General features: G+C 41.0%; 1 protein-coding gene across 6 annotated transcripts in view; it reads left to right on the forward strand.

The window, feature by feature from the left end:
• CDH18 (cadherin 18) overlaps positions 1–13,440 on the forward strand; it is a 634,566-nt gene that overhangs the window by 417,861 nt on the left and 203,265 nt on the right. For all 6 annotated transcript variants that reach the window (XM_081873024.1, XM_081873021.1, XM_081873022.1 and 3 more), the window contains one exon: positions 907–1,400. In XM_081873024.1, the coding sequence (XP_081729150.1) occupies positions 1,173–1,400 (228 nt within the window). In that variant the 5' untranslated portion in view covers positions 907–1,172. The remainder of the gene's footprint in view (positions 1–906; positions 1,401–13,440) is intronic.

Genomic DNA, 13,440 nt, shown 5'->3' on the forward strand with positions numbered 1-13,440 from the left:
TCTCTCTCTCTCTCTCCATGTGCCCTGACAAGTATGATTGTCAGCAGGAACTAGCAGAACTATATTTTTTGTGACACAGAACGATGGGATGGCCAAGGAGTCATATCCTGGAGGCAAGGGCGAAGGGTCTAATCTGAACCAAGTGGGCTGCAAATCAATTCACAGGCCCAACAAGACAAAACAAACAAACAAACATAATAATAATAATAATAATAATAATAATAATAATAATAATAATAATAATAATAATTGACTATGGCAGACCAACACGGCTACCTACCTGTAACTCCAACAAGACAAGATCACTCAAATAACAAGGTGTTCACAAGTGCTTGCGATTCGCCGGGCATGATTTTATAGACCTCAGCCATATTGTGCTAATGTGGAAAGTGTGATACATCCCAGGGTATTTGTTCTGAGTGTCTCTGCACTTTCCCTAGTACTACTAATCTCTCTTGAGATGGAATGGCATGAACTGCACTCATGGGAGCGTGATTAGAAAGCAGCCTACTTGACAAGGTTCGTGAAGAATGCACGAGATAAGGAAATTGTATTAGCTGGCCCGAGCTGCAGGGCTCTGGATGGGTTATAAATCTTCATAAATAAAACATAAAATAAATTTCCTGTATCAAAGCTTCGCACACTTTCAAGATATTGTGCTAGTCCACTCTTGCCATCTGCACCTATTGAAACACTACACTAATTTTAAGATGCATAAACACACACAGTTTCTATAAAAGGTTAAAAAGAATGTTGGTTGCTGCAGGGCATTCTCTTGGCAGAACCTGTTAATGCAGTAATAAGTACATCATTACTGCAGGTCAAAAATCTGAAATTACTGTTCTTAGTGATGTGATAAAGTATTTTTTTCTCCCCTCTCTCTCTTTCTCCTTTTCTTTCCATTAGGTATAAAATGTGTGGCTCCAGCAGTCAATTGTGAAGATCACAGAATAAACCCCAGCCTCTTCCTCACTTTGCTTTTCATGATGTAAATGAACCCAGTCTCTGACCAGTGAGGAGCTGAACCATGGACAGGCTAAAAGAAACTTTCTGGACTGTTTTGTTAAATCAGTTATTTCCTTCTTCCATGGGAGCCTACTAACGGATTATAGCGGGAAGGCAAAAGAGGTGAAAGGGGAAGAAAACACCTTGAACTGGAAAGCGATCCTACAATGAGAATTACGAGCACATCTTGTATCTGCCCAGTCCTAGTTTGTCTCTGTTTTGTGCAGAGGTGTTGTGGAACTGCACATCATGGCTCCATCAAGGTGACCAGAAACCAAACCAAACATATAGAGGGGGAAACGGAAGTTCACCATCGTCCCAAACGTGGATGGGTTTGGAACCAGTTCTTTGTTTTAGAAGAGCACTTTGGACCAGATCCTCAGTATGTTGGAAAGGTAACGAACATCTTTTCTTCTTGCAAATGTCATATGTGCTGCAAACAACCTAACACTCTGGGGCACACAGTTATCAGAACAACAAGAAACAACTGTTTATTAAACTAATATCCATTTTTTTAAGAGCATTCATAACATGTATGAAACCTATAAAACATAATATACTTAGCAAATATATAGCATTTTTCTTAAAAAGCTTACATCTCCTCTGTACACAAATGTATGTAACCAGTTTCACCAATTATTAGCTTCCCAGTTATCTTCCCATATGTACACCCAAATTCACATTTCCTGAATGTGTTGACTTGGAAATCCCTCTGCAAAATGTCACAGAAAGAGCATTTCTAATTTCTCAAATGGGGGGAGGGTGGCAAAAATATATTAGTTCAAACATACTTATTTGAAATGAGTAACATGTTTATTTGACTACAGTATCCATGACCTCCCAGTCTATACTCAGAAAGAAATGGGGATTGGAGATTATATTGTGTGACCAAGGAGGCATTGCACTGGAATACAATGTAGATTTATTGAAGGTTGTGTAGGCCTATGTCTCACAGGACCTATTTTCTTTTGTTATGAGAACACAATAGTTCAAAGTATCAGAAGTGAGTGTAAAATTCCTGCCTGGTCATCAGTTCCAGATCTACTGTGGGCTTGATTCATGACTATCATGAACTCATTTTGGAAAGAATGGCTGAGGAATATTTTTTAAAATCCTAGCTAGATGTTTAGACATTTTGCATGTTATTTTTGGGTGGAAAAGACTCACTTTGATAGCATAAAGCTTTCATTTTACTCCCTTCTTGATTTGCAATATGCAGTGTATACATTCATATATGTGTTAAAACAGCGCTGGGGAAGCTGTGGCCCTGCACATATAGTTGCATTAGAGTTTCCAGCATGCCCAACTATTAACCAAGATGCCTGGAACTGATGGGAGTTGGAGTTCAGTAACATGTTGTGTGGGCAGGTCCCCATCCTTGTGTTCTAATGTGAAAGGTAGGTAAAGGTAAAGGGACCCCTGACCAGTCCAGTCATGACCGACTCTGAGGTTGCGATGCTCATCTCACTTTATTGGCTGAGGTAGCCAGCGTACAGCTTCCGGGTCATGTGGCCAGCATGACTAAGCCGCTTCTGGCGAACCAGAGCAGCGCACGGAAACGCTGTTTACCTTCCTACCTATTTATCTACTTGCACTTTGACGTGCTTTTGAACTGCTAGGTTGGCAGGAGCAGGGACCAAGCAACGGGAGCTCACCCTATCGCGGGGATTCGAACCGCCGACCTTCTGACCGACCTTCTGATCGGCAAGTCCTAGGCTCTGTGGTTTAACCCACAGCGCCACCCACGTAGTAGAGCTTAAAGCTGTTATGTCTCTTCCATGATATCTCTGAGTGATTGTGTGAATATATACATAGTATATTGTGCCTTTCTGGAACTGAATTGACTACCCAGAACTGTGTAGTATGTTTGCTTATGACACTCTACCCAAATTGAACTTAGCAATCTTCCTCCATTTATTGTGGGACATCTTTTAGGAAGCTGTTGCTTCCTGCTGATGGGAAGGCAACATCTAACAATGCAACCAGTGCTATTTTTCTAAGCTGAGGTGCTGGAACTCACCACAAATGCCTCCCTTGTTTTCTTATAATGGCAATGGCGTCCACCTGAGAGGTGCCAGAACTGAGTTCCAGTGAGTTCCGGCTGGAAAAAAAAGCCCTGCATGCAACATTATGTAGATAATGCTTATTGCAGATGCTGCAGCCACATGAATCTTGCTGAAATTTCAGAGGAGGACAATCTGGGGTTGAGTCTATAATAAGAAAATAATGAGCAGTATTTAATAACGGTTATGAATAAAGAACAGAAATAAAGTTAAGGAAATTGTTGGGTTCATTGTAACTACTTTTATGCATATATCTGTTTTATACAAATCTGTTGATTTTAGCATATAAATTTATTTATACTTTGGGGCTTATAACTCTGCATTTTGTTTTATAATAGTTCTGTGGTTTATTTGGACTTGGCAGGAATATAAGCAGTTAGGAAATACAAGGTAGTTTTCAGAACTCAGTAATGTTATTGAAAATACTGTGAAGGAGAAGAGCTGGTGTACAAGTAGATAATAAATATATCAGCTAAGTTTATTCCAATGTTAATTATACTAGAAACATTTAGAACAAACGTAGGGGATTGTGTATGACAGGGGTAGCCAACATGTTGCTCCAACACTGTTGCTGAGCTACAAATCCCAGCATCCCAGCAATTTACAGTGGTACCTCGGGTTACATATGCTTCAGGTTACATGCGCTTCAGGTTACAGACTCCACTAACCCAGAAATAGTGCTTCAGATTAAGAACTTTGCTTCAGGATGAGAACAGAAATCGTGCTCCGGCGGTGCGGCAGCAGCAGGAGGCCCCATTAGCTAAAGTGGTGCTTCAGGATAAGAACAGTTTCAGGTTAAGAACGGACCTCCAGAATGAATTAAGTACTTAACCTGAGGTATCACTGTATTTGTATTCTGCCTTTCCATAGTATACCATACTCAAAACAGTTTACACAATTCACTTACAAGACTTAGCTTACTGTTTATCACTATATTTTTTTTTGCTAATTAAAAATACTGTAATAAACATACAATAAAATCAGAGCCCACTGATAATCCATCATAAATTCTAATAATAACAATAATAACCTAATCCAGATAACAGAAAAATAATACATCTTCAATGCTAAGCAGCAGCCCCTGAACAAAATCCTACTCTGAAGATTTCTAGGCATCCTGAGCAGCAGAATTAGCCTTTGTGCTTTGATTCAGCCAAAGTGCAACCATCTCAGGCCAGGTGGGAACAGGCCAGACAAAGCAGGAAGCAGGTGTTGCAGAACTCATGATGAGAAGGTCATTAACAATTGAGGCACCACAGGTTCCCACCCCTGCTTTAACCCAATGGCTTAGAGGCCAAGGGCCTCCTAAGATCAGTCATCTGGAGGACATCCTGTCTAACTACCTCTAATGTAGAGAGAGAAGTAGGAAAGAGGGGCACCATTGCCAACCTGGCCTTTCATCATCAGCATTGCTGCAATTTACCAGGAGGGGGGAGGGTTGCGACTGCGGCAAGGTAAGCACAATTCAAATTCACTGTCATATGCAGTCTGGTGTTGCAGTCTAGTTGCCCCATGGCAGTCTTGCTATCAACACCTTTCTCCTCTCCTTCCTGGGCAAACCCCAGTGCCACCGGTGATGTGAGACTTGGTGAGCATTGCTGCCCCTCACTGTTGTATAGATGTGTGTGTTTGTATGTCAGGGGGTTCATGGCAAATAGCATGTTCCCCAACACTCAAGAATATATGTGCTAGTTTTGTGCTGCTCATTTTTACAAGAAATAGTTATGCTAGATATGTGAAAGAAAGAAGTGCACTGTGGGTAGTCCCCTGTAATTGCAGGTCCCTACTTGAGACAATTGACCTGTCCAATCAGTCAGTCAGTTAATCCATAAATTCTGTTCTCCATAACTGATGGCAACATATATTTACTAGGTTAGCTTTGCTGCTAATTTTATGGGAAATAATCATGCCAGGCATATAGATAAAAGAACTATGGGCAGTTCCTTATAATTTCTCACTGATGGCATTGACCTTTCCAACCAGTCATTAAACTCAGTGCTGCATTCTCCATCAATGCTGCTGACGTATTGCATATCTGAAAGTCCTCCTTACATTTTTGTCATACCCACTTTGGAGCAGCTCCATCACAAGAGCAGAATTGTTTTGTGTACATAAAAAGAAGAAGAAGATGATGATATGATAATAATAATATTTTTATTTATACCCCGCCTTCCCCAGCCAGAGCCGGGCTCAGGGTGGCTAACACCAGTAAATTTACAATAAAAACATAATGGGGGGGGAACAAATTTAAAATAAGGGTTAAAATACAATTTAAAATACAGCCTCATTTTAATAGTAGCCCATAGATCAAAACCATAAGGGGAGGGAAACATAAGGGTCAGACTGAGTCCAAACCAAAGGCCAGGCGGAACAGCTCTGTCTTGCAGGCCCTGCGGAAAGATGTCAAGTCCCGCAGGGCCCTAGTCTCTTGTGACAGAGCATTCCATCAAGTCGGGGCCAGTACTGAAAAGGCCCTGGCCCTAGTTGAGACCAATCTAACCCACCAACGGGAGGAAATTTCATTCCTGCTACAATTAAACTATTCGCTGCAAAACCAATAGCACAAATACTATACTGCGCTCCACTCGTCTCCCTCTCTAATCTAGACCCATACGAAAAGATACAATCAGGTTTCCTTAGATCACTCCTGCAAACACCTAAATGCGTCCGAAATGCCGCCCTACAATTAGAAGTGGGTTTATACAGCATCAAAGCCAAAGTATGGATAAGAACCTAATGCACTTGGCTAAGACTTAACTCGCCGGTTGGACTACTTCCCCTGATGCTTCTTGACGAATTCCAATCTAGTTGGATGAAGGGCACTCTCAGGAAATTGGCCACATATGGTCTCTCCCCAGAATATTTATTAAGTTTAGAAAGGGGAAGGGCCAAGAACATAATCAAAGAAAGACTCATGGACATTGAAGCCCAAAATGACTTTAATCAACTTCCGATAACTTATAAACTCCTATTCAATTCCCAAAGGCCCCACCTAGCAAACTATCTCAAAGTTCTACACAACGCTAAACACCGATGGGCATTTTCCAGGGCCCGCTTTAACACTCTACCTTCAGCTCTCCTAGAGGGAAGATACAACAAAACACCGATTGAACAAAGATTATGTCCCTGTAACAGCAACAAAATCGAAACCATCGGGTATGTCATCTTATACTGCCCATTTTATCGAGACTCAAGAAAAGAGCTGATCGAGCCGATTCTGAGGAAAATACCTCATAGTACAGACGACACCTATATCAGACACCTCTTAGCTGACAAAGAGCCCGAAACCATCAGGCCTGTGGCAAAGTACTGTTACATTGCAACAAGAATAAGACGAGCAATGATGTCAGCAACGGAGTCCAAATTGTAAACATCGAAGGAACGATAATAAACAGTAGTGACATTTGAACTGAATTTTTAAAACCTTAAAAGCCGAAGCCTGGTTATAAATATAAACACCAATTCTGTGAATTGGCCATATCTCCACTGCTATTTGTAGCACAATACTACTTATAATGTCATTTTTATAAATTGCTTTCTGGTCATTGACCGTATTAAAGATATTTGATTTGATCTGAATCTAACCCACCTTGTGACTTGGGACTTCCAAAGTGTTGTCATTTGTGGACCTTAAGATCCTCCGCGGGGCATACCAGGAGATGTAAGAATACATCAGCAATCAAAGTAGTGATTATTCTGCTTCCTGGATTGTCATCTGAAAACATCATCACAGTTTCCTAAATTACCATCTGAAGACTATGTACCATTCATCAGACTGGATTTCCACTAGGCATGGTGGGAGAGTTCATTCAAGCTTAGTTCAGACTTGGGGAGTTTGGAAGATCTGAGTCTGATTTGGATGCGAGCCTTTGACCCTTAGATTTCCTTTCCAGGGTACACAAAATCTGACTGTTTAGAAAAGGAGGTTCCACAATATATTCACCCCAATCCAATGCAAGCGAATGGAGTGAAGTAATTCTGGTAGCTCGCATGGGGACAGAGCACCCCTCAAAAAAAAAAAAGAAAAAAAAGATGCAAAATCGGGAGAGAGAAAACCAATCCCCTCTGTGAAGCAGTAGCAATCACCGCCCCCCAAGATTGCAGTGTCACCCAACTTTTCTTTGAAAGAGTTTGTTTATATAGCCAAACTAGATGTCAAGGGACGTCAAGAGATGTGGGTGGCACTGTGGGTTAAACCACAGAGCCTAGGACTTGCCGATCAGAAGTCGGCGGTTCGAATCCCCATGACGGCGTGAGCTCCTGTTTCTTGGTCCCTGCTCCTGCCCACCTAGCAGTTCGAAAGCATGTCAAAGTGCAAGTAGATAAATAGGTACCACTCCGGCAGGAAGGTAAATGGTGTTTCTGTGCACTGCTCTGGTTCACCAGAAGTGGCTTAGTCATGCTGGCCACATGACCCAGAAGCTGTAAGCCAGCTCCCTCGGCCAATAAAGCGAGATGAGCACCGCAACCCCAGAGTTGGCCACGACTGGATCTAATGGTCAGAGGTCCCCTTTACCCTAGATGTGATGTGGGAGCCTTTCTTTCACTGAAAAAGTAGGACTGTGGTGGGTGGGGAGGAGGAGATGCAACCTTTTGCCCCTCACTGCAACTTCAATCTAAACCCCCAATAATAAACAAACAAACTAATAAATATATTCTAGATTATGAGTAGTCTAATACGAAGTACTCTCTAGGTGATGTGAATAGTAAAGTGGACAATGCTAAAACATACCACATAATTCAAGAAAGTCATAAATCAAGAAAGCCAACCCCAGCAATAGCCAAACAATAAAACCTGGCCTTAAAATCCAACAGAGAGTGCTTCTAGACCATTATTCTTTCCAGGTGGGATTCAGTCCCATACTGACAAATACAGATTGCACAATTAATGCTGATATGGAGCTCTTGTGCAACAAACTCAACCTCTCGCCAAAATGGAACATTTGCGGTAAGGAAACTGATGGGAAAATGGAACTTTTGGCTCAATGTAATAGCCGCTACCTCCCCGTAAACAAGTCAGGAGGAATGTTCAGTAAACAGGTTGTCTGGAAGGGACCAGGGACAGCCACAAATCAAATTCCGGGAAACCATCCAACAAAGCTCACAGTTACAGTTACAAAAGCTAAAACCAGCCAAATTGCTGTTTATTTTGCAGAAGCCAAAACAAAATAGTATCAATGATTTCAAAGCAGTCTTTGCCAACCTAGAGCTCTGCAGATGTTTTGGCCTATAACGCCTATGGTGGGCACCAGGTTGGTGAAGGACACTAGAGAGGAGTTGAATGGCCTTGGAGAACAAAAAATGTATTTTCCTATCACTGAAAATACATTAAAGAGAGCACCAGATGACTCTGTTAGCCACAAAGGTGCTATTAACCCCAAAGTGGAAAACCTGTGTGGTAATAGCAGTTTGGTGTGTATGCGTGAGGATTTAGATTGCAGATGGGGTGCAGAGGCCAAAAGTTATACCCCAGCTACTTTTTCAGCAACACACACATACACTAGGGTTATGTGATATATTGATATATTGTCCCAATCCAGTTTGAAGTCTATATCGTGATATCAGTTTCATAATTTTTGACCTGGCAATATATAACAAATCGTGATGTGTTTTAGAGCTGGGTGCTATATCATCCCAAACCGGTTTGAAGTCCATATCATGATATTTATTTCATCATTTTTGACCTGGCAATATATTGTGAATCATGGTGTGTGTGTGTGTGTGTGATGCAAAAATCACAATGTGGGGAAAACCGTGAAACCAACCAATGCTTCTACATAGCTCCATCCTTATTTCAGACATTGTGATATAATAGAATATCGTGATATTTAGGTGGTGATATATCATGATGTTGAAAACCAAATATTGCCCAGCTCTAGTCCAATATGAAGCTCCCAGGTCAGGGTTAGAGTGACCTTAAAAATGTGAAGTAATATACTGCTCTAAGATTTCAATGTAATTAAGACTGGGTGCGGATCGTGAAGACAATATATCCTGAAAGAAGTGCAATTAATCTGGATTTGTTTTTTTAAAAAACATATTCATCAACATTTGTTAGCCTCGATGGCCTTAAGAGGATATCAGTCATGTCTATTAAATGTATCTGAACATTTCTGCATAGCAGGTATTATAGCATATTTTCATTTTAAACCAGACAGGAAGAAGGATTGATTTTAGCCACACAAAATGCTTTAATCTTCTCAGTGAAGGTTTTGCATGTGGCTTATATATATCATGCGTGTAATGATGGACAGAAGGCAGAAAGCACAGCATTCTGATATTTTCACACTGAAAATAGCCTCTTTCCCAGTTTATGGTGGTGATTACAGTGCCAACATCTAATACCCAGCTCTGTAATTAAGCCATCTCAGCTGCTGTTCCTGGAACATGTTCTCTAGTATGGCAGAGCTCAAGACCAATCTATTTCTCATAATGGCATGTGTTCCATCATGACTTCACATGCTTAACATGATCGACTTTTGATGCTTTCTGTTTGTTTTTGGAGAAATGCTGGCAATTGTTCATTCCCCCCCTGCTCATGTGCATCTGGTATCTTACCATTCTGCAATCATTCTTTCGATTTATCTTGGCCTCTCCTGCTTCTGACCTGGTTCCAATTCTTTCTCTGTGGACCATATCTGCTAAACCTCCATTCCCTTTAGGGGAAATGGCAGAGCAGGAAGCAAAGTGCTTGCCATTCTTCTCTCAATAGCAACTTCTGCAAGAAGCTGTGCTGCACAGGTTGGAGCAAAATTGATTCATTTTTGGCAGTGTGGTGAGTGTTTGTCTGTTTGAGGATGCACTTACGATGTTAAATCCAGTTTCAGATTTAAATATAGAAAAGTTAAGGTTGGTCTGTTGGTCTGTCTGTCTGTCTTTCTATCTATCTATCCCTCTAATTTGGGGGTGACAATTTTTGCAGAAGGGAAATGTGCATTCTTATAATTGGAGGCTTGCTATTGTATCACTGTCCATCAGATCCATATATCTATATCTACTGCTAGAATATTTTTGCTTCCTTTGAAAATTCATATTGCTAGACTCCTTCTTTTGAAAATCCCCAGATGTCTGCCAAGCAGGAACTTTTGCATTCACCTTGAAATTTCACTTTGAGTGAATTTCAGTGGCAACTTGGGTCGCATGCTGACAACTTTTATAAACAGTTTCTTCACTAGCTCCTGACTCCAAGCTGGACACCCTCAGTGCTGCTGAGAGTCAGGTGATATCTGCAGCACAGCTTGATTAAGAAACCTGCATTGATGTTATTTGGCTGTCCTTATCTAAATGCCTTTTGCTTCCCTTAAATTCCTTGGACACTCGGCTTGAGCAGGAGCTTCGATATTCATACTAAGATTTTGCTTTAGGTAAAATTCAGTGTTGAAACATTGGATGAAAGCTACTGCACATTCATGCATAAATGACAAAAATGTCAAAAGCAGATATAAAAAATCAGCAACTAGAAAAAAATGTTTTTGTTTTGTGACTCTTCAGATGCATACTTTCTGCTTAAATCATAGCTGTCTTGTAGTAGCTGACCACCAGCCCATAAGGTCAACGCTTCCTAATTTGGTTTTGTTTTGGGTTGAAACAAAAAATCACAATCTTGTGAGTACCCCAATTGTATTGGGTTTATGATTCTGTTTGGCATGTCACTGGCAAAGTATTTAATAACTAAAATTGCTGCAGGCAGCATATATGTGATGAACTGGTTTTATTTGGACCTGAGCTCTGAAATGCATGTGGCAGACAGAAAATATAATGCAGTCTATGGACTGAGATACAGATAAGGATAAATGAGAAAGCTATAAGCTATAGATAAGTAGGATGCACAAAGTAGTAGAAGAAAAGCATCTTGACAGCTAAGGTGCTTCTGCATGTAGGGAAACGTCAACTTGAAGTACCTTGTTTTGTGAGTGATATTTTCCACTACATCAGTTGCATTCAGAAATGATAATAAAAAAATAGCAGTGCACAGCAGTAAATAAATAGCTTTTTGGATGACCCTGATTTACCTTCATCACAAAGATGTAACTGAGTTAAACAAATAAACAGGTGTGTTTTCATCTATAAATAACTACACACACACACACACACAGAGAGAGAGAGAGAGAGAGAGAGAGAGAGAGAGAGAGAGAGAGGTGTAACTTGGTTTAAGAACAGCTTAGTTTATGAACAACTTGGATTAAGAACCCTGCAAACCCAGAAGTAGGTGTTTTGGTTTGTGAACTTTGCCTTGGAAGTAGAACACGTTCCATTTCCTGTTGAGTGTGTTCCATTTGTAAATTGAGTCCCCTGCTGCTATGGGAAAGCACACCTTGGTTTAAGAACACTTTGGTTTAAGAATGGACTTCTGGAATGGATTAAGTTCGTAAACCAAGGTACCACTCTCTCTCTCTCTCTCTCTCTCTCTCTCTCTCTCTCTCTCTGTGTGTGTGTGTGTGTGTGTGTGTAGAAAACACACACAGGTGTTTTCAATCATGATGCACTTAGACCAGTGTTAAATTGGCTTAGGAGCCTTAACCTTAGTGTGTCTAAACTGGCTTAAATGGCTTGGAAACTTTTTAGACTGCATGCACGGACAGTCAACACAGTGCCCTCCAGATTGATTGATTGATTGATTGATTGATTTTGGAGCACAACTCTCCATCAACCCCTTGCTATCTCTGGCCTACAGGCTTCGCTCTGATCAGTAACTTACTCTCGACTTTTATCAGGACGGGGGGAAATGACATTTAACATGGGCTCAGGAGTAGGGGTCTGGACAGTGCTGCTGCTCCTTGGACTGGTGTGGGGACAGGGTGTTGATGAAGTCAAGACTAAATGGGCACACCAACAATGCCAAACTGGTGCTTCTGCCAAAGTGCTCTCATTGCCACCATGCCCCACTCTGTGTTGTTCCAGTATGCAAGAGCCACACCCCTGTTGGAAGGGTAGCTTGGCCCCCCTGCCCTGCCAACTGCTCCTGCCTAGGTCCCTTTCATTATGTGTTTCAGGAATATGTGTTTCTTTTCCCCTGCCCAAAAGACTGCAGCCAATGTAGATTCTTTTCATTGTGTGCACAAGCTACTTTAAAGAATGGGCTGCAGTGTTAATTGGTTTCTCCTTTGGAATTCTCTCCCACATTGACAGCATTCACACATGACACAAGTAGAACAGGTGATGCTCAACTTTTGGCGTCGTGTATGAAAAATGCTCTAAACTGCAGCAGCCAATTAACTTATGGACATCCCTGCAAGTCCCTGTCCCCACCACCACATTTTACATTGGTTGATGTCTCTCTCAAAGATCAGCCAAGATGGGCAACAAAACTTGAAACCATTAATACTGATATAATCCTCCAATGTGTGGTGGATTTGTTCGAAGTGGGGAAATAGTGAAAACTATGTTAGTGTTGATCCAGTTGAATTATGGCTAATGTTATGAGTTTGGCTTCTAAAGACCTGATTGCAAGGATCACTGTAAGAGTTGTAGACCACCACAGGTTGTCCTAGGCTATCCTTGTGCACCATCACTATTGCAGATATCAATATTGTGCAGCATGACGCAATTGGATGCATAAATTGGATGGAATAAAAATTGTCCAGACACATAATTGTGATTCAAAGCTTTACTAACCAGAACTTCTTCAAAACAGGTACAGAAAAAATCAGTGATACATCCAAATAATTCCATAAAGCCTACACTTATCTAAGCATAGGTTTCTATTTTTAAATGAATAACATAATTATGAGAAGAGCAAAAATCAAAGGTCTGTCTCTCCCATAGCTTGCATGAGCCTGCATCCAGCCTAAGGCTATACAGCTCCTGTATATATATCATTATCTCACTGGGAACAAAAGGCAAAGGCAACTCCATTTAAACATCGAGATTTGCAATTGAATACCTTAATCACATGATCCAAGGTTAAACACTCACATGAGTGCTAGCAGAGAACACCAACAGTTAATTATCAACTCAGAAGCTTAGAGAGCTTCAGTGTGCTTCAATGGAATTTTCCATTGTTAAACTTTTTCAGCAATATACGTACAGGCACTTTTCATTTCAGTGTCAATTGAACAATTATACTTAACAATCACTCCCTTTGAGTGCTGCAGAAGAGCTACTGAATAAGATTTTTTAAGGGATAGAAAGAGGACTACACATGGATAGGGAAGAAGTATGACCTCTTTAGGCTCCAGCTGAGTGCTGTTCATTCTCTTCATAGCCAGGAAAAGTGGTACCAGAATATGTGTTGCTGTTGCATAATACGAGCTTGTCTAGCTTGTGACCTATCAGTCTGCTCACAGTCTGCCAGCCATGTTTGGAAGTCTGCAAAGGACTTGATATCTCCCTTTCCCCCATGCCTTCCTGGGGGCTTTTCCTAAACATGGTG

The sequence above is a fragment of the Podarcis erhardii genome (genome assembly GCF_964252035.2).
Source record: "Podarcis erhardii genome assembly, chromosome: 8".
In the NCBI taxonomy this organism is placed as follows: Eukaryota; Metazoa; Chordata; class Lepidosauria; order Squamata; family Lacertidae; genus Podarcis; species Podarcis erhardii.